Source organism: Chelonia mydas, chromosome 1 (genome assembly GCF_015237465.2).
Source record: "Chelonia mydas isolate rCheMyd1 chromosome 1, rCheMyd1.pri.v2, whole genome shotgun sequence".
Taxonomy (NCBI): domain Eukaryota; kingdom Metazoa; phylum Chordata; order Testudines; family Cheloniidae; genus Chelonia; species Chelonia mydas.
Window position 1 is genome coordinate 77,147,664 of NC_057849.1, and position 25,216 is coordinate 77,172,879.

The following is a 25,216-nucleotide window of genomic DNA, read 5'->3' on the forward strand; positions in this document are numbered from 1 at the left end:
AAATAATAATGTTTAAGGGCGACTCAAAAATGGAAACTAATTGTCCTAAGCACTGTACAAACAAAGTAGTTGATGGTCCCTGCCCTGAAGAATTTCCAATCTAAATCAGTAGTTCTCGACCAAGGGTACGTAGAGGTCTTCCAGGGGTTACATCAACTCATCTAGATATTTTCCTAGCTGTACAACAGGCTTCGTAAAAAGCACGAGCAAAGTCAGTACAAACTAAAATTTCATCCAGACAATGACTTGTTTATACTGGTCTCTAAACTATACACTGCAATGTAAGTACAATAGTTATATTCCAATTGATTTATTTTATAATTATGTGGTAAAAAACAGAAAGTAAGCAATTTTTCAGTAATAGTGCCTTGTGACACTTTTTCGTATTTTTAAATCTGATTTTTTAAGCAAGTAGATTTTAAGTGAGGTGAAACTTGGGGGTACGCAAGACAAATCAGACTCCTGAAGGGGGTACAGTAGTCTGGAAAGCTTGAGTGTCACTGATCTAAATAGACAAGACAGACACATGGTGAGGGGGAGGATATAATACACAAACAGAATGGACAATGTGATGGCAGCAAAAGTCATGTTAGTTCCATAATATTTTGAGGGCATGGATGTGTGGTTAATTAGGAGGATATAAGGTAAATAGAAAGAAAAGGGAGGGAATGGTGGATGAGGGGGACAGAGCAGGGGAGAAGAGAGGAAGAGGGGCAGGTGTTGAGTGAAACTGAGGAGAATATATTTAGCCACATACATGTAGATTACTAGCTTTGTGATGAGCTGATGTCTGCAAATAATTCAATGATTTACTTAGCATAATAAAAGAAGGTATAAATATCTGTATGAAATGGAATTAATAAAAGGAAAATGTAAGCTGAAAATCAGGGAAATCCTCCTGAGAGGAGTGGAATAGTCTCAGAAGGGAAGCTGTGGAATTCCAATTGCTTGGGCACTTTCAATTTAGGCTGGACAAAACATTAGTAAATGTACAGCAGGGACCAATCTTGCATTAGTAAAGTGGATGACTAGGCAGGCTAACAAGTTTTTCCATCTCTAGATTCTGAAACTTGATGTGCTGTTTGTAGTAAGATACTATTATCAACGATTTTTTTAAAAAGCCAAATTCTAGTAAATATGTAATTTTCCTATTTAAATTTGAAAGTAAAAATAGCCACTTGATTTTCTATTTAGTTGCTCCCATATGATAAAAATGTGCCTAAATATCAAAGAGAGAACTTTTATGCAAGGCCTTTCTTGATTGACTTCGGCAAAGAGATTTCAAAACGCTTACATGGCTGTCGGCACACCATTCTATTCTTTGACATTGTCTTGAACACATTTTCTAGTCTCATACTTGTTTGAAGCAACATGCATAAAAGTAGCTAAAGGCAGAGTGGAATAGGAATTGTAGGAACCATTGGAATCTTAGAAACTTATGTATCTGGAACTTTAAATGAGTTTATAGAAAGCGTGTTTGGGGTGGATTGTTAACTGTTGGTTATTTTTCCTTTAATTATTTGAAGCATAAAATTTATACCAAAATATGTGCAATAACAGTAGATTTTACAAAAGTTATATTGTCCATAAAAATAAATGAAAGCCCCAGTTGCAGCATTCCTTCTGCTATATCTGTTTGATTTAAATAACAGCTTCTTTTATCTCCACATAATTAATATGGCATTATTATGTGCCTTAACAAGACAACCAAGTGCTGCAAAGTACTGTTTGTTTATTAATCACATTGGATGCCTTATTTGATCATGATATGAGAGATGCATTGAATTACTTTAAATGCATGTTTTGGATTCCTATAGATCCATAGTACAGTTGTTGAACATACCCTGCGGTTTTACCCCAGCAAAAAAAGATTACTCACATTCATACAAGAATCTGCTTCCAAGCCAAGAATGACAGTTGCTGCTACAGCTGAGAGGTGAAATGGTTTAGGAAATCATTCAAACAAAAGTTAACTTAGGTCAAAGCAGAAAAAGTGCATTTCAGATTCCTTTATCGAGTCTGGAGGTAAAGTTATTTGAGGTGTTAATGATGATTATATAAGCTGTCAAGAAGAATATTCCAGCTCAGTAAATTTGTAAAGCCTAATGAAAGTTGAGGTGGATCAGAGTTTCTGCCCCTGTTGTTTTCACATGCTTCTATTTCTTATATTCCCAGATTTTTAAAATAAATGTAGTTGGAGAGGATTTTTTCTTTGCTTGTATCTTTAAATCTTTCAGCATGTGTAAGTGATAGTATACTAAGGAGTGGAGAAGAGGGGAGTTGGCTGCATTATAATCCTAACTTTGTGGCAATGGTTTGACTATACTGTGCCAAAACAGCATATTTGGCCTATTTTAATGTTGACACGAGCACCAAGAGTCTTCAGATTCATTCCATGTGATGTAGAGGATTACTCAGACATAAGAGATCGACCATCTTTTTTAGCAAGAACGAAAGATATATACTATAAATGGAAACTTTTAAATAAAAGGGGGGGAAAATTAAATGTTTTCAAAAGAAGAATCTATGAATGTTTAAAAACATTAAAATGAAGTACTATATTTCTATGCCAGTGTGCTGTATACAGTAATAATGGAATGTACAGTACAGTGCACATACAAGGTTTGCATTATTGAGTCTTTACCTGTATAGCTCTTAATATAATATATATACATTTTAAAAGCCTATATCCCAGAGCACATTATCACACTTACAAAGTGACATTTTTGTAGTTCCTAAAACAAGTTAAAGGTGACTCACAAAAATAACTGTCCTAAAAATGGTATCTGAAGTTGGAATGAAAATAATTACAATTTAAAGGAAAATAATAGAATCTTTGTCTATGAAATAGTCTGAGCTGTAGACTGTCCTATTTATTCTATCAGAGTTAGTGATCTCACAAACCGTGTAAACATAGAGGGAATTCTGGAATATTCATCAGAAAGAAATTGAGGAAAGGCATTTATTTTTATTAATAACTTGTTAAAAAGATTATAGTGGATGGAGAAAAATAATATTTTGAAAAAATCTTAAGGAGTAACAAAGCTTTATTCTTTTTAAAAAACACAGAAAATATTGACACTGTCTTTAGTTTAAAAGATAATTTTAACAATTTTTAAAAAGAAGCCACTGTTATAAGTTAGAGGGTTAGGCCTGTTGAAATGTGCTGCCATCAAAGGCTGGGGAGGAGAGGCTCATAAGGAACATCTTTCTCCTTTTTAAACAGCACTAGGTCTGGTAAGAAGAAACCAGTATTGGCCCTAGTCTTGCCATAGTTATTGTTGCAACCAGTATCCATTATAAACTCTGTATTCAGCCCTGCTATAACTCTTGCTATTATTATTGGGTTAGTCTGAAATTTGTCAGGATTATTGTGAAGGTGGGAATTTTCTTTCAGAGTTGGAAGAAAATTGGTCAAACAATTTTTGTGTCTCAGGTCACTAAGAAATTATTTTGATTTGGGATCTGACTTATGTCTAATATTGTTCTGTGTACCTCTGTATTGGAATGTCTAATTACTACCACGTCAGGCTTTCCAAATAGTAAAATATTTTTTGAAAAATATAGCAAAGACTTTGTTTCAAGAAAACCGGGTGTAGCTAAGCAACAATAACAAGTCTTGTGTTTAACTATTCTGGTAATAATGAATACAATGAGTAGTTTGCCCTCTGGTGTCTGGTTGTAGTTTAGAGAGAACATATGGTCCCTCTACACTTCATCACTATAACAAAAGTTTCCCCTGAGCCGAAGTGATAGTCATGGTTTTTGGAGCTAAAGGTCCAAGATTCTAATTCCCACATATATGCTTGATTTACCTAGAAATTTTGTTCTTACTAATAGTGGAATAATTACAAACTTGTACCCAATTGTGGGTTTTTGTTATTATGAATAAAATTAGGCTGTTTTTGAGTTACAAGTAATTAAATATTACTCTGAATATGGGGCACTCTGATATTAGCTCTGTAGTTAAGAATGCAACCACAGTCCTTTTATAAGCTACCCCTTCACTCCCCTTATAATTTTGTAGAATATTTTAGTGCAACCTGTAAGTAGTTACAGACTTTTTAAGTTTGAAGGCGGAAGAAGAAATATCTTTTTATTTTTAAAGTTACAGAGAGTTAAAATTCAAACCCTTTAAAGTTTAACTTTCTTTGGGTTTTGGGGGTTAACTGAGCACAATATCAGCTTTAAACTTTGCATACAATTAATAAGGCGCTGGGGGGAGAGGGGTGAAGTCAGAAGGGCCTGACTAAATCCATCCTAAAATACTTAAGGAAGTAGCTGAAGAGATCTCTGAGCCATTATCTTTGAGAGCTCCTGGAGGATGGGAGAGATCCCAGAGGACTGGGAAAGGGTAAATATAGTACCTATCTATAAGAAAAATAAGGGCAATCCAGGGAACTATAGACCAGTCAGCTTAACTTCTGTACCCAGAAACATAATGTAGCCAGTAATCAATTTGTAAGCATCTAGAACAGTGGTTCTCAACCTGTGGCCCAATCAGCACAATGCTGTGGCCAATGTGATATCCTCAGGACCATGTAGGTAGTATTGGATACAGCCCACATAACACATTGTATGTCACGTGTGGCCCACGGTGTTAAATAGGTTGAGAACCACTGATCTGGAAGATAAGGTGATAAGTACCAGTCAACATGGATTTCTCAAGAACAAATCATGTCAAACCAATCTAATATCCTTCTTTGACAAGAAGGTAACAAGGTAACAAGCCTTGTAGATAGGGTGAAGCAGTAAATGTTATCTACAGTCGTGCCTCGATTTACATGGTATTTTTTCTGCACGGTTTCAGTTATGCATGGTCAATTAATTGTGACCCTTTATTTTTGTACATGGTATGGATTCACTTTTACACGGTGCAGCGTGGTCTCCAAGATGCACAGGTGCATCTAGAATCAGCTGGTCGCTTCCTGCCCCTCCTCCACCACGCTGCTTTCAGTGTGATTGGATATTGTCTCGTACACATTACATTATCCTCTGCCTTTACCTGCTATTTATCGCCCTTAAGTGTTTACCATGAGCTCAAAGAGAAAATTGAGAGAAAGTGGATCAAAAAGTGATACATCATGTGTGAAGAAGCAGAAGAAAGTGTTGACTTTAGTACAGAAATGGAAATGTTGCATAGGCTCGCTAAGGATGAAGGTTAATCATCTGTGACTAGGGCTTATGGCCTTAATGAGTTGACCGTGTGTACAGTGAAGAGAAATGAGCCAAAATTAGAGCAATTGTTGCTTCAAGTGCACCTAAAGGTGCTAAAATGTCATTCTATACTCATGATACTACCATGCAAAAGATGGAGAAAGCGCTGAATATATGGATTGAGAAAACACAGAAAAAAGTTCCATGGTTGGGCCAGTGATTTGAGAAAAAGCTAAGAGATTGTACAATCACTTAAAACAGGATGCTGCGTCAACTTTGGAGGAGAGCAGTGTAGCCAAGGAATCTACTTTTATAGTCAGCAGGGGATGGTTTGAGAATTCAAAAGGAGATATGGGCTGCATAATGTTAAATTAGTTGGTAAAGTTGCTTCAGCAGACCATGAAGCAGCTCAAGGTTTCCACACAAGCTGGCCGAACTCATTGAGGAGAAAGTAACTTGCTCCAGTTTGTAACCTAACACAGATCAGACAGGTTCTCTTTGGCATCCGTTTCCAAAATTAGCCATTCTTCCAAAAGATGAGAAATCTGCTCTGGGTTTCAAGGCTGTGAAAGACTGACTGACTCATCTCATCTGTGGTAATGCAATGGGGGATTTTATGGTAAAGCCAGTGCTCCTTCACCAAGCCCTGAATTCTTGTACACTTAAGGGGAAAGATAAATATCAGCTACCAGTGTTTTGAAGGTCTAATTGGCATGTGTGGGTCACTTCAGTGCTCATTATGGACTGGTTTCATAACTGTTTTGTGCATGAAGTGGAATGCTACCTGGCATTAAGGAACCTGGCATTTAAGTCCTACTGATCCTTGATAATACTCCAGACCACCCTGCAAGCCTTCAGGCTGCATAGCCCAAAGCGGAGGTGTATTTTCTGCCTCCAAATACCACATCACTTCTCCAGCCCCTTGACGAAGGTGTTGTCGCAACTTTTAAGGTTTATTACACTCGTCGCACCTTTCACTGCATCCTTGATGCTATGGATGGTGATCCAAGTTTAACAGTGATCCAGTGCTGGAAGTATTCCAACATGCATTGATGGTGGAAGGCTTTATTTCATCCAGAGACTCTTATATTTTTAATACACTCTGCTATAGAATCATAGAATATTAGGGTTGGAAGAGACCTCAGGAGGTCATCTAGTCCAATCCCCTGCTCTAAGCAGGACCAACACCAACTAAATCATCCCAGCCAAGGCTTTGTCAAGCTGGGCCTTAAAAGCTTCGAAGGATGGAGATTCCACCACCTCCCTAGGTAACCTTTTCCAGTGCTTCACCACCCTCCTAGTGAAGTAGTGTTTCCTAATATCCAACCTAAACCTCCTCCACTGCAACTTGAGACCATTGCTTCTTGTTCTGTCATCTGCCAGCACTGAGAACAGCCTAGCTCCATCCTCTTTGGAACTCCTCTTCAGGTAGTTGAAGGCTGCTATCAAATCCCCCCTCACTCTTCTCTTCTGCAGACTAAATAACCCCAGTTCCCTCAGCCTCTCCTCGTAAATCATGTGCCCCAGCCCGCTAATCATTGTCGTAGCCCTCCACTGGACTCTCTCCAATTTGTCCACATCCCTTCTGTAGTGGGGGGACCAAAATTGGACACAGTACTCCATATGTGGCCTCACCAGTGCCGAATAGAGATGGGGTGGGCAAACTTTTTGGCCTGAGGGTCACATCAGGGTTGCGAAACGGTATGGAGGGCTGGGTAGGGAAGGCTGTGTCTCCGCAAACAGCCTGGCTCCTGCCCCCTATCTGCCCCCTCCCACTTACTGCCCCCCTCAGAACCGCTGACCCATCCAACTCCCCCTGCTCCTTGTCCCCTAACCACCCCCCGGGACCCCACCCCCCATCCAACCCACCCTGCTCCCTGTCCCCTGACTGCACCCCCCAGAACCTCTGCCCTATCCAACTGCCCCCTGTTTCCCATTCTCTGACCACCCAAAACCTCTGCCCCATCAAACTGTCCCCTGCTCCCTGTCCCTGATTGCCCCCCCAGAACCTCCGCCCCATCCAACTAGCCCCTGCTCCCTAACTGCCCCGACCCCATCCATACCCCTGCCCCCTGACAGGCCCCCCAGGAATCCCCATGCCCTATCCAACTGCCCCCTGCTCCTTGTCCTCTGACCGCCCCCTCCCAGGACCCTCGTCCCTAACTACCCCCACCCACCCCCCCCCCCCCCCCCCCGGCTCCCTGTCTCTTAACCACCCCCTGTCCCTTGACTGTCCCTCGGGACCTCCTGCCCCTTATCCAACCCCCCTTCCCCCATGTTCCTCGCCCCCTTACCGTGCCGCTCAGAGCGGCAGGACAGGCTTATTGGAAAGCCTGGGAAGTGGGTGGGCGTGTGGTGGCATGGCAGCGGGGGAGGGGCCAGGGGCGAGCCTCCCCAGCCGGGAGCTCAGGGGCCAGGCAGGACGGTCCCGCGGGCCGTAGTTTGCCCACCTCTGGAATACAGGGTCGTCGCGTTGATGAGGAGGGTTTTGACTATCTCCAGGCAGCGGAGTCCCACTTGAGTCCCACACCACCGAGCTCAGTGAGGAAGAGCTGGAGGAACTGATTCAGTCAAGTACCAGTGACGAGGACAGTGAGGAGGTGGAGGTGGTGGTGGTACCAAAGCTGCAGCTGACAATGGAGATTCTGGATAAGGTTTTTCGATTGGCCAAGGAACTAGGAGACCTTTTTTTTTTTTTTTTTTTGCTGAGGATCCATTCATGGAACATAGCTTGAAATTCAAGAGAGCTTTAGGGTGTGCTGGCTCCTTACAGGGAAATTTACAAAGACATGCAAAAGAAAGCCAAACAACTGACCATCACCAGTTTTTTTCGCAAGTCTTCCACCACCAATTCCACTTTGTAGCCACAGGTGGGCCTTGGTGGGCCATGGCCCACCCACTTAGCATCCAGGCCTACCTGCCCAACCCCAGCTCTGCTCCAGCCCTAGTGCTTGCCCCGCTTCGCCTGCCCGCCCTGTGCTCCAGCCAGGCAGCAGGATTGAGGGCTTACCCCACTCAGCCCGCCTGGCTTTCCAGCCGGGGAGCAGGGTCAGGGGCTTACCCTGCTCCACCTGGTGCTCCTGCTGGGGAGCGGGTCGGGGGCTTGTCCTATACTGCCTGCCCAGCGTTCCAGCCAGGGAGCGGGGTTGGGATGCAGGGGCTTGCCCCGCTCCACCCGCCCGCCATTCCAGCTGGGGAGCGGGCAAGCCCCCACGTCCCAACCCTGCTCCCCTGCTGGAGCTCCTGGCACCGGGAGGGCCCCTGGCCAGAGTGTCCATCACCCCCGCGTAAGGCCGGCTGGAGAGGGTGAGGTGAGGCGATACAGATCCCTCCTGCCTCCCTGCCCACCCACCCAAAGTGGGGGCCCACCAAAGTGTCCTGTGCTGGCTACGCCACTGCTCCACACTCCCAGGCCTCCCCAGATTAGCCCTCGGAGTTCTGACTTCACAACATCAGCATTATCATCATATCAAGTTCATCCTCAACATGAGTAAAGGTTAGTAGCAAGTTTAAATTTCATTAAAAATTTTTAATAAAATCTGTATTGGATAAATTGGGAGGTCATCTTGTGAGCCTGGAACCTAAACCCTTATTTCCCATAGACCATTGGTATCTTTTTACGCCATTTCTTTTTGCAGTGTTTTTTCAAAAACATAACCATCGTGTAAATTGAGGCCCAACTGTATTTCAACTTTAGTAAGGCTTTTGATATTGTCTCATATGATCTTCTCATAAGCAAACTTGAGAAATATAGCCCAGATGAGCTTACTATAATAGGTGGGTGCACAACTAGTTGGAAAAACATATTCAAGTAGTAGTTATCCATAGTTCTCAGTCAAACTGAAGGGGCATATTGAATGGAGTCCCACAGGATCTGTTCTGGGTTCAGTTATATTCCATATCTTCATTAGTGATTTGGATATTGGCATAGAGAGTATACGTACAAAGTTTGTGGAAAGTCCCAAGCTGGGGAGGTTGCAAGTGCTTTGGAGGATAGGATTAGAATTCAAAATGATTTTGACAAACTGAAAAAATGGTCTGAAATAAATAGGGTGAAATTCAATAAGGACAAATGCCAAGTACTACACTTAAGATGGAATAATCAATTGCACAAATACAAAATGGGAAATGACTGCCTAGGAAGGAGTATTGCAGAAAAGAATCTGGGGATTATAGTGGATCACAAACTACATGAGTCAATATAATACTGTTGTCAAAAAGAGAAAAAAAACAACCAAAAACCCACATCATTCTGGGATGTATTGGCAGGAGTGTTGTAAACAAGACAAAAGAAGTAATTCTTCCACTCTGCTCAGGACTCCTAGGTCTCAACTCAGGAAGTGTGTCCAGTTCTGGGCACCACTCTCTGGGAAAGATTTGGACAAACTGGAGAAAGTTCAGAGGACAACAACAAAACTAATTAAAAGTCTAGAAAACACAACTTATGAGGAAAGATTGAAAAAATTGGTTTTGTTTAGTCTGGAGGAGAGAAGACTGAGGGGGGACAAGTTTTCAAATACGTAATAAAGCGGAGGGTGGTAAGTTGTCCTCCTTAACCACTGAGGACAGGACAAGAAGAAATGTGCTTAAATTGCAGCAAGGGAAATTTAAGTAAGATAGGAAAACCTTCATAACTGTCAGGATTTGTTAAGCGCTGGAACAAATTATCTAGGGAGATAATAGAATCTCTGTCATTGGAGTTTTTTTAACCACAGGTTAGAGAAATACCTGTCCTGGCTGCTCACAATAATGCTTAATCCTGCCTCAGAGCAGGATACTGGAGTAGATGACTTCTCGAGGTCCCTTCCAGTCCTTCATTTCTGATTCTTAAAAAAAAAAAAAAAAAAAAAAATGGCCTTACTGTTTGGCATAGTAACAGGTTCTTTATAAAGTTTGACGTGGCTCAGTGGCGCTTTATAAAGTCTATGCAGGGCGAGGAGAAAGTGGAACACTGAGTCGATCATTCCACATGAACCTGGGGATCCAGTGGAGCTCATAAGCTCTGTAGGAGAGTCAGAGCTAGGAGAAGCTGATGTTCCTGCTCTTCAGCTCAAAGGATTAGAGAAATGCTCTTGAGCTCCACAAGATGTTGGTATCTTGAGTTGTCTTTCTTGCAGAGATTTGTGAGCTGGGATAGTCAGGGGCCCTGCTTAGCGCCTAAATTTCATATTACTTCATTTAAGAGATTTGTATGAACTATGCGTGTATTTGAATGCTTATGTTACTATTAATTTTCATATTTTTAAATGTGTAGGTGATTTTAATATTCCTTAGTTTACATATATGATTCTTTTTTCAGAGTAGCAGCCGTGTTAGTCTGTATCCCCGAAAAGGAGTACTTGTGGCACCTTAGAGACTAACAAATTTATTTGAGCATAAGCTTCCGTGAGCTACAGCTCACTTCATCGGATGCATTTATAATTAAGGTTCCATTACAGATTTCAGTTGTATAGGAGTTTTAAACCTTTACTTTATTTTAAAACAAACAAACAAACAAAAAACCCAAAACACCCTCATTGAAATAGCAAAAAACCAAACATAGAATTTAAACTTTGAGTACTATTTCATTTTTTTCATTGTGGTTTGATAAAAAATGACACAGAAATAATTCTTTTGGCCTTTTTTCACTTGATAGTCTCACTTTTCTTTATACCGTTTTGCAAGAAACCAAAAAGACTCTGGGATCTCTACTGTGATGGGGTGCATGAGCCCCACACTGGTGAACTAAGCTGCCCTGGGGCCTTCTGTGCTGGACATGCTCACAGTGTAAACTGACCTGAAATGGAAGCAGCTGTTTCTAGGCAGACAGAGCAGGGGAGCAATCATATGCTGCAAGCTCTCAGAGAAGATGCTTTATTTCAGAGTAGCAGCCGTGTTAGCCTGTATTCGCAAAAAGAAAAGGAGGACTTGTAGCACCTTAGAGACTAACAAATTTATTAGAGCATAAGCTGTCATGAGCTACATGAATGCATCCGATGAAGTGAGCTGTAGCTCACAAAAGCTTATGCTCAAATAAATTTGTTAGTCTCTAAGGTGCCACAAGTCCTCCTTTTTTAGAGAAGATGCTGGGGCTCCACATGGCCAGAACCAGGCCTCGCTGCCAAACCACTGCAGGCTCTTCACCTGCGGATGCTGGGAACAATGGTCCTCAACATAGAGGAAAACCCTGTGGAGCACAATCAGAGAGGACTCCAGGGGTAATCCAGATGTAGAACAGTGGTGCCAGAGGAAGAACTGAAGCTGGGGTAGGAAGTGGCCCAAGGAGCAGGCACAGGTGCCTTCCCCTTGGCCGCATAGTTAAACTTTTATTCACAGGGCCCTGGGTCAGAGCCCAGTGGAGCAGGGAGAGCCTAGGCTCCCCTACCCCTGGCTGCTGACTCTCACCACTGGGTGACCTGGCCCAGAGTACCACCACTAGGTGGTGCTGCTGGGGTCTGATTCCAGCCCTACCCCAACACACACACCCTGATTTTTTTTAAATACTCTAACTTCATCAAACTTACATTCTAACACACAACCTTAACTGCAAACTCAGCAGTGTTAAGGCAGAATAACTTCCCAGATGTATGGAATGAGTGACAATCAGGTGTGCTGATATAATTGATTAAGCATATGAGGTCATAGTAAAGGTTTTGTTTTAGCATGCAAGTTTGAAATTTGTGTGCGTGTTGCTCTTTGACATCTGTTGGAGATGACCTGTAGGAGTGCATTATTGACAACATTGTGGGTTACGGTATGAAGGTACAAAGGAGTGCAGAAGTCTTTCCCCTTAACTTACTTACATGCTTAAAGATTTTGGCAATATGGGATGTATCCAGATGCAAGCTTACTTGTCACTGAATATGGTTTTTCTTTGTTAATGGTAGCAAACTTACCTTAGAATTAACTATCCTTTTTTGACCGGTAAGGTATTTTCTAGTCTGAGAAAGAATGGCCTGGAGGTGAAACTACAGGCCTGAGAATCAGATCTGGTACTAAAGCTTACCCTGCCACAGACTTGGGGTGTCACTTTGGTCAAGTCACTAAACCACTTTGAGCATCAGTTTCCCAGTCTGTAAAAATGGTACAATTCCTGTATTATGGAACTATTGTGAAGCTTTAATTTGTAATTTTGATTGTGATTCTTGTGTGGAAGTTCACTACAAAAAGGCAGAACATTAGCAGCTATAGGGATCAGGTTGAGGAAAACAAGTGAAAATTCCACTTTTCAACTAAGATATCTTCTTTGTCTTGGAGAGGAGATGATTCCTAGTAGGGGTCAGAAAATGCATATAGATAAGATCGTCAGTACTCTACTGGAGCCTAATGCCTCAGGAACCTAAATCCCATGTTCATTTGAGGTGCAGTCACTTATTGACAGGACCCTTGAAAGCCTCTGTAGATCAGGAAAAACTCAATCTTTTCAGGAAAGCTGTTATGCTCAAAAGAGAGTACCAAAACCTAGCATTAGTCAAAAAGTAACAGCTTTATACGGAAATACTAACTTTTCTGAAAAGACTGACTCCCTTCTTAGCTGTGGCAAGTTTAACTATACGCCTGGTGAGTGACTTTCAGGTCAAGCTGAAGTGTCTGGTTTCAGCCTGGTTCAGGCTTTAATAATAATAATGGCATACTGAGAATGGAATAACGGAAAAAGTAGTATGAGGAAATTGTTAAACACCTTCCTCTATTTAAACTGGTTTTAAATTACCTATGTGACAAAAAAGGCAAAATAATTGCACATACCACAGAGCAAAGTTAACTAGGGAACAGTAGTAACCAGAATACTCTTTTAATCAAATCTTAGGTATAAAGTCCAAACTGGCTGGCCTCAAGTGACGAAAAGGCCCCTTAGCAAAGCGTCCACTGCTCTGTGCAAAACAACTTTTATCTCAGGCCCAACAAACTCTTTACACCACACACATGTCTTGAAGGGTATTTATCTGTAAAGGGTAACTGTAAATTATCTTCAGAAAGCTCATAACTTATTAAGACTCATAATCATCGCAAGATGTACATACAGATAATATTTAAGGAATAATGTAACAGTATTGAAAGTATACTTTATGGTTTTGGAAGAAAAGTATCTTTTCACTTAGGAGACTTCTTCTTGAATGGGGATGTTTTTCATGAAAGATTGGATCCTTGTTCCTGTGAAGTCAGCCTGTTCTGCAACAGATTGAACTCGCGGGGGGGAGGAGGAGGGACATACTTTATTAGACAGGAAAGGTAACTATTAATAAGTTTAGGTCCTAGTTTGCATTTTATGATCTAGTTTTGTATTGTAACCATATGTTTCCATCGCTCTCTTTTTTTCTAGTGGAATCTCAATTTTTTCTTAAACCTCTTCTTTTATTAAAAGTGCTGTGGATTATACAAGAGCAGGTGTTTAAGATAAAACTGGTAAACTGAGGTACACTACTCCTTTGGGGGCACAGGAGCTGGAATTTCTCTGAGTGGCCAGTGCCAAGGGTTGCATATCACAGGGGGAGCAATTCAAAGGGACTCAGGGACTGTTGTGCACCCGTTGTTAACCTTGAAGGCAAAGACAGGACTGGCATAGCCTGGAGTAGAGTGCTTGAGTGGCTAACAGGCTTCTGGTGTTGGGGAGCTAACACCCAGCCACCAAAAGCGAATCTACCTCTCACTAGCAGCAGGGGGCAGCAAGGTGACTCATAATCATGGGTGCCCTGAGAATTGTCACATCTCACTCGGCTTGCATGCAATAGTTCATTCTTCTAAACACGTTAGTGCACCTGAGAAATCACACTCCGTAGGGTGTATTATCCCACTGTGTAGACAAGCCCATAGTCCAAGTGTTTGGAGAGAAGAGTTGACTTGTTCTCTCTCGTGTACTGAAGCAGAGTAGAGAATATTTGCGGGATAAGGTCTTGCTCTCCAATCCCAACAGGAATGAACACAGAGGTGCTCAAGTCCTCTTAAAGAAGGAGAAGGAAAGAGGAAGTTTTGCAGAGGTTGCTGTTGAGGTCCATTTCTTCTGCTCAAAATGACAATGGAAGAATAGCTGAGAGAGACTGGAACAGGTGAGAGAGGTACACAAACTTGAGAGGCCGGGGAAAGAGAGGGTGGAAAAAATAAAAGTAGTAATAAGTGAAGAAAACTGGTTTGGATATGCAGTCAGGCCTTGATTTACATAGTGGTTACATTTTTGAAAAAACACCGTGCAAATAGAAATCGCGTAAAAAGATACCAAGGGTCTATGGGAAATAAGGGTTTAGGTTCCAGGCTAACAAGATGACCTCCCTAATTTATCCAATACAGGTTTTATTAATTCTTTTTAATAAAATTTAAACTTGCTACTAAGCTTTACTGATATTGAGGATGAACTTGATATGGTAATGCTGATGTTGTTGAAGTCAGAACTCTGAGGGTTCATCTGGGATGGCTAGGGCATATGGAGCAGTTTAGAGCTTTTGTATTAATGTTAACTGGCATTAGGTTTTTTGTGTGCAGAGCTTATGAGAAACAAGTTCTATTCTACTAGTGTCAAGACTGCTCTCACAGACATTTTCATATAGTATCCCTACCACGCAGCTTAAAACTGTAAGGAATGGCCCAAGGTTGTATCCCTGTGATACAGTCTCCGTGGCTTCTCTTGGAATGGTGGAATGGGATAGTGATGCCCTTGATGTCCGTGTAGTCTCATCTACTAAACTAGTCGTATCAAAACAGTTCTCTTTCTTTCTTGGATGATATACCATCAAAAGATGTTCTGATGCACATTTGATTTAAATACGGTGATGTGTTTGAAAAAAGTAATACAGTATTTACAACCAGTCTGTGCTTCATTATTAAATGTAACACACATGCTTATCCACAGTCTACTGTGAGGCTAGAAATAAACCAGCTGGTTGTGGTACTTCTCTCTGAAACTCAAGTATAGTTTAGAAAAGCACTGACTCATCAAAGTCAAGATAGCTGAAGGAGGGCTATCTACCTTGTCTACACACTCACTGCCACTGATATTACGGAAGTACTTTACAGATATCTTAGTTTCAGTTCAGATGTCACTAATGAACTGCATTTGTATTTGTGTGTGTGTGTTTTACAAGAACGCAAACATCTGAATGTTCATATGTCTTTTACCTGATAATTTGGGGGGAGTTTTTTAAGCATGAGTATGTGTTTCTGAATATTCTGTCTGTTTGTAACTGTGTCCAAAATTTAATTGCTTTTTGTATCTTATTTTTTGGAAGAGGGACAGAGGAAGTCTGTTGCTGTTGTTGTGCTTTATGTAACAGCTAGTTTACCACTTTTGGTACTTAAGTTTTAAATTAATTTAAAGTAGGGCGTATTTAGTACTCATTGCTTTAAAAGATAATTGCTGTATCATTTTTAAAGTTTATATTGTGTATATTTTTCCATCTGATATTATTGAGACACAGAAATAAGTTGTTAATTTGAGGAAAAGAAACAGAAACAGGAACACATCTGAAATCTAAAGAAAAAAGATTCTCTCAACTTTTTATTGTTTTTTTTTTCATGTTATGGAAGTTTTTAGTGCATGGACATTTCGTGTGCAGCAGGAAAAAGCTCTGTAGATTTAAACCTCGGCTTGTCACAAACTTAAGTATTCATGTAGACAGGCCCTAAGAAACAGCCATTATTTTTCATCCACATGGCTAAAATTTTCATCCAGGTTCTCGTCATCATGTGTCTTGATTATTGCAACATCCCTCTTTCTGGCCTTGACACATAAAATCTTGTCCCGCCCATACCCATTCAAAATGCTGCTGCAAAGATCATTTTTCTAGCCTGTGACTTTGCCTGTATTACTTGTCTCTTTGCATGAACTCTTACCTCCAGTCTGCCCATGATGTCAGCCTCCATCCCCCACTTATTGCATTTTCAAACAAGCACCTTTGTGCTTTCTCACATGCTGCCACTCACACTTGAGAGAAGGTCTGTGTAAACATCTATAGAACTAAGTCATTATCATCCTTCAAATCCCTCCTTAAAATTCTTGTCTACTGTAATGCCGACAAAGATCTTGACAATGGTTAGGCTGCTGGTTTGCTGAGTGTGACAGAATGTACCCATATCCACACCCTGCACGTTATTGTAGTAATCTTTGTACAAAGTATGCCTTGTGAGATATCATTTGCAAACCCATAATTTGCTGGTCAATGTTATACTGATAAAATGTGCGACAATATTGTATGTGAAATTATAAAGTTCCACTGCATGGTGACCTTAACACATGTTCCAAACTGAAATTGGCAAACAGGCGTGTCTCAACAAAAATATGTGTGCTCTGCTTAATTTGCATTTAAGCAGTAAACCAAGTCATCAAGCAGGAAGGGAAACAAAAGAACCTTCAACAGGTGAGGAAGAGCAGCAGGCGACATCCTTTACTATAGACTCTCTCTCTCTCCTGAATCTCAGCTGGAAATATTTTCCAAGGGGGAGGGGGACTGACACTATAAAAAGGGGGACAGACACCCCAAGGCACCCCTTCTTTTTCTCTCTGTCCATTGATTCACTACACCAGATGGGAAAAAGGAGACATTGAACTGGAGAAGGGGTCTTGACCTAAGGTGGTCAGTAAGACAGCTGAGAGCATGTGGTGAGAAAAACTTGCTTTGAGTTTAACATGGTTTGTTAAATTAGGCACCAGTTACATTTTCTTTATTTTTCTTGTAACCATTTCTGACTTTTATACCTCATTACTTTATTCACTTAAATCTATCTCTTTGTAATTAATAAACTTGTTTTATTGTTTTATATAATCCAGAGTGTTTAAATCGAAGTGTTTGGGAAAGCAAGATGTGTGCATATCATTTCTATTAATAAAATGATGGACTTTATGTAAGCTTGTATTGTCCAGGAGAGGGGCTGGGCAGTATAGGATATACATTTCTGGGGGGAAACCTTAGACTGGGTATGTGTTGAGGCCACCCTCCAATATAACTAAGATGGTGAGAGCCAAAGTGTGGCTGGCTGGCTGCAGAACACACAGACATAGCTGGGAATGACTTGCATACAGGAGGCTGTTTATAAGCAGTCCAGAGTGGAGACTACAGCAGCAAAACAGTGTAAAGGGCATCTCAGGTTAGAGGGCAGGGGTGACACCGCTAATCATTAATCTGGATTGTACCTTGGGTATATCACGCTGAGATCATTGCCTGTTATACTGATCTATATTTTCTCATTGTTTCCTTTAAGACCATCCCATCTGTCTGCCTATCCATATATTGTCTCTTGTCTTATACTTAGATTGTAAGCTGTTTGGAGCACAGGTTGACTTTTTGTTATGTTTGTACAGCACCTAGCACAATGATCCATGACTGGAAATTCTATGTGCAATAATAATATAAATAATTGTATGAATGCCCCCAATTCTTGGCAACAGCCTAGACAATGGTGCAGGGGGAGATAGCATGTCCCCATTCGATACAGGGACCCAGTTTATGATTACTGTGTCAGCATGGTCTCAAAAGACAAATATGGCTTAGTGTTTACAAGTTTTTGTCTAAGTGGATCTCACTCCAGAGGTGAGATTGGAATCTTTGAATAGGATTTTGTTTCTCTGTGCCATACATGTGTCCCTCCCACTTGAGGGCATAAAGAGTAGATTGGCCACAACCTTTCCCTTCCCTCTTACCGCCCACAGCAGTGAGATGGAACAAGCAGTGTCTGCCCTTGAGTATAGTGACTGTCTTAATAGGCAACGAGTGGTCCTTTGATCTATCTGCATCTTTAGTACCTAAACACCTTTAAAAATCTGGGCCAAACCGTTTAAAAGGCAGACTTTTTTTTTTTTTTTTTTTTTTTTGCCATAAATAGCACTAATAGGGGCCAAAGCCACTTCTTCTCAGGGACTATCTAAATGCCTATTATATTTTGATCTGTTCTCACATGGCTAGTACACTTCTTCCTCCAAACATCAAAGCTCATAGCATTCAGGCTGCCTCCTTTGCATGGTTTAAAAACATTCTCATATCTGAAACCTGCAAGCCAACTACTTGGAGTAATCCCCTTTGTTTAAAACCATGCCTTCTAACTGGCTGCAAGATCAGATGCCAAATTTGGTAGGGTGGTGTTAGGAGCAGTATTTAGTTAGTGTCAGTCAGTCCCATCTTCCAGATGGGGCTCTAAGCTCCAGTCACCTAGAGTGGGAGCACACAAACACATACTGAAAGAAACAAGAAAAGTTATTTCTTCGAATAGTCCCTGCATATTCCCACTTTTAGGATCAAAGTCCCTGTTCTATGAGCTTCCAGAATCATCTGGAAAACACTGTCCTTTGGGGCTACTCAACCTCTCTCTCCACTTCCCATCCTGGAGGCTTCCAGGGATTTAAAAGGTGGGGGGACTGGTCCCAACTGCCAGTAATTGAAGAAGGTGCAGCAAGCTCAAATCTAAGGTTACCATATATCCTGTTTTGGCCGGGGCAGTCCCTTTTTTAGGCCCTGTCCCAGCCGTCCCAACTTTTTTTCAAAACTGGGCATTTGTCCCGTTTGCTCCTGCCACTGATAATCAGTTGGCAAGAGCAAATGGGACAAATGCCCAGTTTTGTCAAAAAAAAAAAAAAAAAGCAGGGTGGGATCCCTAGTGGGACACGGAGGAATGTGCAGGGAGGAGGCGAGTCCTAATGCCAGTCCTACCCTGGAAAGAGGCTCAAGCCAGCCAGCCCGCCTGCCCTGTGTGGAGCGGGGCGAGGGGGATGTCGGGCTAGCTCTGCCTGTGGGTGGGCAGCGGGGAGACTCGGGCCACCAGTGCTGTGCGTGGGACTTGGGCCACCAGCCCCACAGGTGGGTTGCAGGGGGGAAATGGGGTCTCAGGCAGGTGGCAGGGCGGCTTAGGCTGTCCTCTGGTGCCAGTGGGGAGTGGGACCTTGGGCTGGCCCCGTGTGCGTGGGAGGCAGGGAGGGCTCAAGCTGGCTTCAAGCAGGGCGGGATCCCTTAGGTCAGCCTGGGGATGTCCCATTTTCCCTTTGGGAAAATATGGTCACTGTACTCAAATCACAAAGCATTCTTGTTGCTCTCCTCATAGGTTTTATATTTCTCTCTCTTTTTATACCCTTTTGAGTCGAAATTTGTTTATATAATTAGTTTGTCATTCCTGTTTTTCTTTTAAAAGAAAAGAGGAGATGCCCTTCTGGCATGGGTTTTGTCTGCACCCACAGGAGTGGGAGGATGGCTTATGCACTCCTGCTCATGGGGGAAGCTCTTCAGGCCTAGTCGACTAAGCTGGCACTGAGTAAGTCCAGCATCAGCTTTGAAGAGTGTCCCTCAGGAGCTGTTTTGGCTGCCTCTTCTTCCATGGGAGAAGTATATCAGGTTGGTCACTGTCAAGGTCAGGTTGGCCTAGGAGACCTAGCTGTGTGCCTAAATTGGCTTTCTGGCCATTGGATGCAGTTTCCAAAGGAGCTGGATCCTAAAACATCTCTGGCAGCCAATTATAGACCAAGATCTGGAACCGCAACAGAGCACCGATCTGGAGCCCCCCCCCCCCCCCCCCCCCCAAAAAAAAAAAAAAAAAAAAGGCTGCGTACAGATCTGTGGGCTGACAAGTATGGATCCAGATCCAGGGTCAGATCCTGGATCCAAATTTGACAGCCAAACATGCAAGACTGCCAAACAGTTGCCAAGAACATCCTAGTACCTGGGTTCCAGCCAGCATGAATAGCTGACATCTTAGATTGTTGAGAATCACTTGTCTAGTGGCTCTATACCAATGAGGCTTCAGATCCACCCAGGTCAGGGGAGTCCCATTCTGCATTTCCAACACCATGATCTTTGAGAATTGCTTACAATACTGATTCTGTGCTCAACATAGTGATATGAGCAAGCAGATCTAGTATGGAGTCCTTACAACACTGGAAAGGAGAAATGCATTACAAGCTTCTGATCAGATCAGATGATGGTTCTCTATAGAACAGTGTTTTTGCATCATGCTTCCCATTTGGTCATATTCAGGTGCACACACTCAATGCTCTGCTTTGTTTGAAAGTATGTTTTCCCCTTATGATGATTGTCTATCAAACTCTCATCCTGCAGCTGTGAAGAGACGGACTGAGTCTTAGACTCATTTATTATAATAAATCTTAGATTCCAATTTGCTTCTTTCCACAGCTGTCAGTTCCAGTGGTTCTTCATAGGAACTGTTGAAGTTCTCTTGGGTTCCCAGCCTATCCCTAAGGGCTAATTCAGAGCCCTCCCCAGGACCAGGTTTAGAAGACTATAGCTGTTGAGCATCTGACAGTCTAAGAACTGATGCCTGGATCAAAAACTCCCTTACAATGTGAGGCTACTATATCCATCTCAGTTCTGTTGATTCTGAGATCTCACAAATCTGAAGATTTCTCTGCTATGTAGCCTTTGTAGGAGAAACAGGTTACGGTGTCACCGGATCAGTCTGATGATCTAGAAAGAACTGCCTATTGACTTCATAGCTTCTCTATAGGTCTCTTTTTTATGTTCCCATTTGAGGGCTATCTTCTTCAGGAAATTAAGAGGTGCATTACCAAGGTTCTGTGGAGAAGTTACAGAGTGCTGTAAACCCTGTATATGAGAAGCTAAGAAAACCAATGATTAGTCGTTGGATACATCATCATAAATATTGATGGATCTGTGTATCTGATCTCTCATAGGAGGAAATTTTATTAGAACAATATTGAGCTCTGGACTACTTATCTTCAGTTATAACTAGCTCCTCATTCTAAGCTAGGAACAGATCAGGTACTGACTCCACCATGAAGGATGCAGTGTCTACGATTGGATCGCCCCCCTGTCAGGGTAGTAGAAACATCAAGGAACACCCATCTTTAACCAAGTCTTTCTTTGATCTGAGAGATGAGTTTTTTTCCAGTGGAGCAGTCAGCTTAGCATTTCAGAATGTTTCAGTAAACCTAGCTTCATTCCGTCTCATCTTGAAATAAACAGTCACACATAATGGTTAAGACATCCATCACCTACACATAATGGGGTGTGAGGTTTATTTCCTGGCCACAGTGCTAAGTGCAAATTTTCATATATCATACAATGTGGATAATAGGACTGTATGACTTGGGGTAAAATGCTGTCTGGTTGCGCTAATACCCTGACAGAAGTCTTTCTGATTTCTAGAAGTGTTCCAATGGTATTCCCCCTTCTGTCTCATGGTCTCATATCTAACTGTTTACACATACCTTTGACTGAAGTCAAGAAAGTCTTCTATCTATAAAATTGTACCTTACCTTTTGGCCTTTTTAATGGCAGTAAGTTTTCCATTGCATGCCTTGTCCAGATGGGGCCAAAGCTTATCTACAAGTTACACAAATCCTTGGAGAGATGGAACTAACACAAGAGGAGTCAGTCTGTCACAGTCTAAAGGTTATCCATGTAGTGCTCAGTGTTTCAGAATTATCATGATCTGACAGAGCTTCAGCCTCCGGGAATTGTCAGCCCTCATCCAGGACAAAGGCAGTGTCTGTGGCATGCCCTAATGCTGTGTCTATCACACCATATTTCATGACTGATACTGCAGCTATATGTGCAGTTTTTAGCAATTTTGTTTCCTTCCTTTTTTAGGGGGAGGGGGTCTTGGGAGAGCAAGAAGATAGAAATGACTTACTCTTGACATCCAGACCTGATGTTGTTTTGCCAGTTCTGCTGTCCTTGTTTAGCTAGTACTCCTCAGCCCACGTTCCTGGGGGCTGTAATACTTGTTAAGTCCCCCAGGTCAGAATATGTAGAGGTCTGTTGAAGAAGAAATGAAGGTTACTTTCCTGTAACCATAGTTTTGCAAGATGAGCCTCTGCATATTCACATTCCCTGCGTAATTTCCGCACTTCTTTGGCATCTCAGGTTAGGAATTAATGGGAGGAACTGAGAGGTAGTTGGGGCCACTCCCCCTTTTATCTCCTTGGGAGCTCTTCAGGAATCAGGAGATAAAGAGAGGCGAGTAGCCCCAGTGGACACTGCTTTCCAGAAGGTTCTGGAAGCTTGCAGCTCAGGTGCCTTCATCCCACAAGTATGAGCATGCAGAGGCTCATCTCAAAGACCTCTCGTTCATTTTTAGGAACTGTGGTTCTTCAAGATGTTGTCCATGTGAGTCACATGACCAGCCCTCAATCTCTGCTTTTTCAGAGTCGTCTTTACCTGGAATTCTAAAATAGCAAGGAAACTAAGGGGTGGTTGCTCTGTCCTTTATTCTCTCATGTGGGTGAGCATGAGGACACACATGGAACAGGCATGGCCCAACGGACACTGCTATTGAAAGATTCTGATCTCTTATACATGAGGTTCGTACAAACCTAGAGTGGGATCCACACAAACGACAGCTTGAAGAACAATTACTTCCAATAGAGATAGTGTATAGTTTAATGTTAACAGTGGTTGTTAAACTCTGCATTTTATAACAAAGATTCTCCTCTTTGCTGAAATTTGTGCCATATACTGAAAAGATGTACATGTATCTTTTTGCTGTATCTACATGTATTCTTTTTGATCAAACCACACAACTACTTTGATTTTTTTCAGGTATAGACAGCTGCAACTCAGCACAGAGAGCAAGGTGGCTGAACTTCTCCATCAAAGTAAATTAAAGTCCTTTGAGAGTGAACGTGTTCAACTCATGCAAGAAGAAACGGCAAAGAATCTCTCTCAATGTCAATTAGAATGTGAGAAATATCAGAGAAAACTGGAGGTATGTTACAAAAGGAATCTGTGATGGGTTTCTCCTGGGGTGCAACCTGGAACTGGGGTACCACTGAGCCCTCCAACCCAACAGCTTGGGCTCCCTTTACACCACTGCAGTGACCAGACTGCCAAACCCTCTCCCAGGCTCCAGCCTGCACTTTTACCAGCACACATACAGGTAGAGACACACCAAGCTGCACTTACATACAGATGCTGTGATCAGTTCTGCATGGGGAAGCTTCAGCTAAGGAACTTCCCAGATACTCAGGTACACACACCCCTTTGGGTTGTAAACCCAAAATTATACCATCTTGCGCTGCAAAGAGAACTGTGCAGCGTAAGCTCATGAAATTCGCCCCCTCCCTCAACGTGGAGAGGAAATATACAACAGCTTTCTGCTCCAAGTTATGACTTCCGCACACACTGGTTTTAGACAAAGCAAAAACAAGTTTATTAATTACAAAAGATAGATTTTAAGTGTTTATAAGGGATAGCAATCAGATCAAAGCAGATTATCTAGCAAATAAAACATGCAAACTAAGCTTAATATACTACATAGATCGGATATGAATAGCAAATTCTCACCCTAAATGATAATGCAAGCAGGCTGCGGATTCTTAAGGGGCAAGCTGCTGTGGCTTACAGCTTAGAAACGCCAGTTGTTTCATTCACAGGCTAAAAATTCCTTTTTTAGCCTGGGTTCAGCACTTCCCCCATTCCAGTCTTTCTATTCTTTAGGTGTTTTCAGGAGTCTTCTTGCGTGAGGAGTCAGTGAAGAACCACGATGGTGTCACTCCCCTGCCTAATATAGCTTTTGCATATGGCGGGAGCCCTTTGTTTCAAAGCTTGGTCCCCACGCCAGTCAGTGGAAAAACACTGATGTTCCAAGATGGAGTCCAGCACCGGGTGACCTCGTCATATGTCCCTGTAATGTCACATCAGCCATGATTCATAGGCTGTTTGTAGCATCCTCAGGAACATACACACAGGAGATAAGCTTCTTCTAAGGCCTATTGTTTTCTTCTAATGGCTCATTAACCTGAATGGCCCTTCCCAGCCAGCCATCTAGACTGAGAGTCTTTTACCTAGTGGGCTTTCCCCATGTGTAAACACATTTATAACAAGTTAGAAATACACAGACATCTAACTTCAGATACAAAAATAATATATGCATACAAGTAGGATAAACATATTCAGTAAATAACCTTTTCAGTGATATCTTACATGGCCTATCTTGCATAAAATACATCATAGTTATTCCATAATCATATGGTAATAATATCTCTATGAAGAATTGGGGTGCGGTATTACACAATCTTTTTATATATATATATAAAATAAAAGTTACAGAACTTGCAATGGAGTAAAAATTTCAGATGTTATAAAATACACAAGGAATTGGCATTGCCACTGAAGTCGGATGAAGCAACGTTTATTGAAACTAGTTCTTCCTAACACATATAGAAAGTAGGATTGTAGGTAGGAAGAGGAAGGAAGCAGAACTGTCCTTCATGAAGAGAGATTGAGACCCCCTCCCATTTCTATTTATTGTTAAAAATTAACATACTTGTTCTGAAAAAAAAAATTCAACCCGTGTAGTACAATTCTACTTGTCTTCACTAGTTAAAGGTGTATGTTCCAAAATTGTGTAACCAATCAAGGCTAGAAACAGGAACATTATATTGCTGGAGAGGGCGTTTCAAGACCTCAGATGGGACACAGCGCTTGTATCTGGTAGAGCTCAAGGTCATGGCTTCAAGGTTCAATATTATGTGGAGAACAGATATTTTAGACAATTTTTAGAAGTTTTACAGTTTACTTAGGTATAATTTTCCTCTCCTCCTGAATCCCATACAGTTTGTCTCAGGTTACTAAAGCAGTCTAGATTTCCTGGTGGTGGAATATGAAAAGTAGTTGAATACAATTAAAAAAACCCCTTCTGTCTATAATAGCTTTATTTTGAAATACTGCATATACAGAATTACAAATGGTTTGTTGTCATATAAAAGTTTTATTCTCACTGGTTGGGACTGACCTTCATATTTCACTTCTAATTTTGCTACTTATGAACAATATGACAATCCTAGGTGCTAAGGTAAAACAGATAATGAGTAATAATCCCAAACGTCTACTGATAAAATCGCTTGCAGCACTCTACACCTCTCAATACATATGTGTACATTCACTCATATCTTTGAATTAACTTTTTCTGTTTAATCTCTGTAAAATGCTGTGTTAAAATGCCCTGTGTAAATATTTGTCAATATAATTAAACGTCCAAATTCTAACCTAATCTTTTCCAATACAGTATATCACGCTATAATACATATTTGTAGAATAAGAACATAAGAATGGCCATACTGGGTCAGACCAAAGGTCCATCCAGCCCAATATCCTGTTTACCGACAGTGGCCAATGCCAGGTGCCCCAGGAGG

At 41.7% G+C, this 25,216-nt stretch overlaps 1 protein-coding gene across 5 annotated transcripts in view; it reads left to right on the forward strand.

Moving 5' to 3' along the window:
* PIBF1 (progesterone immunomodulatory binding factor 1) overlaps positions 1–25,216 on the forward strand; it is a 165,296-nt gene that overhangs the window by 64,781 nt on the left and 75,299 nt on the right. For all 5 annotated transcript variants that reach the window (XM_043533820.1, XM_043533839.1, XM_037895180.2 and 2 more), the window contains exon 11: positions 22,623–22,788. In XM_043533820.1, the coding sequence (XP_043389755.1) occupies positions 22,623–22,788 (166 nt within the window). The remainder of the gene's footprint in view (positions 1–22,622; positions 22,789–25,216) is intronic.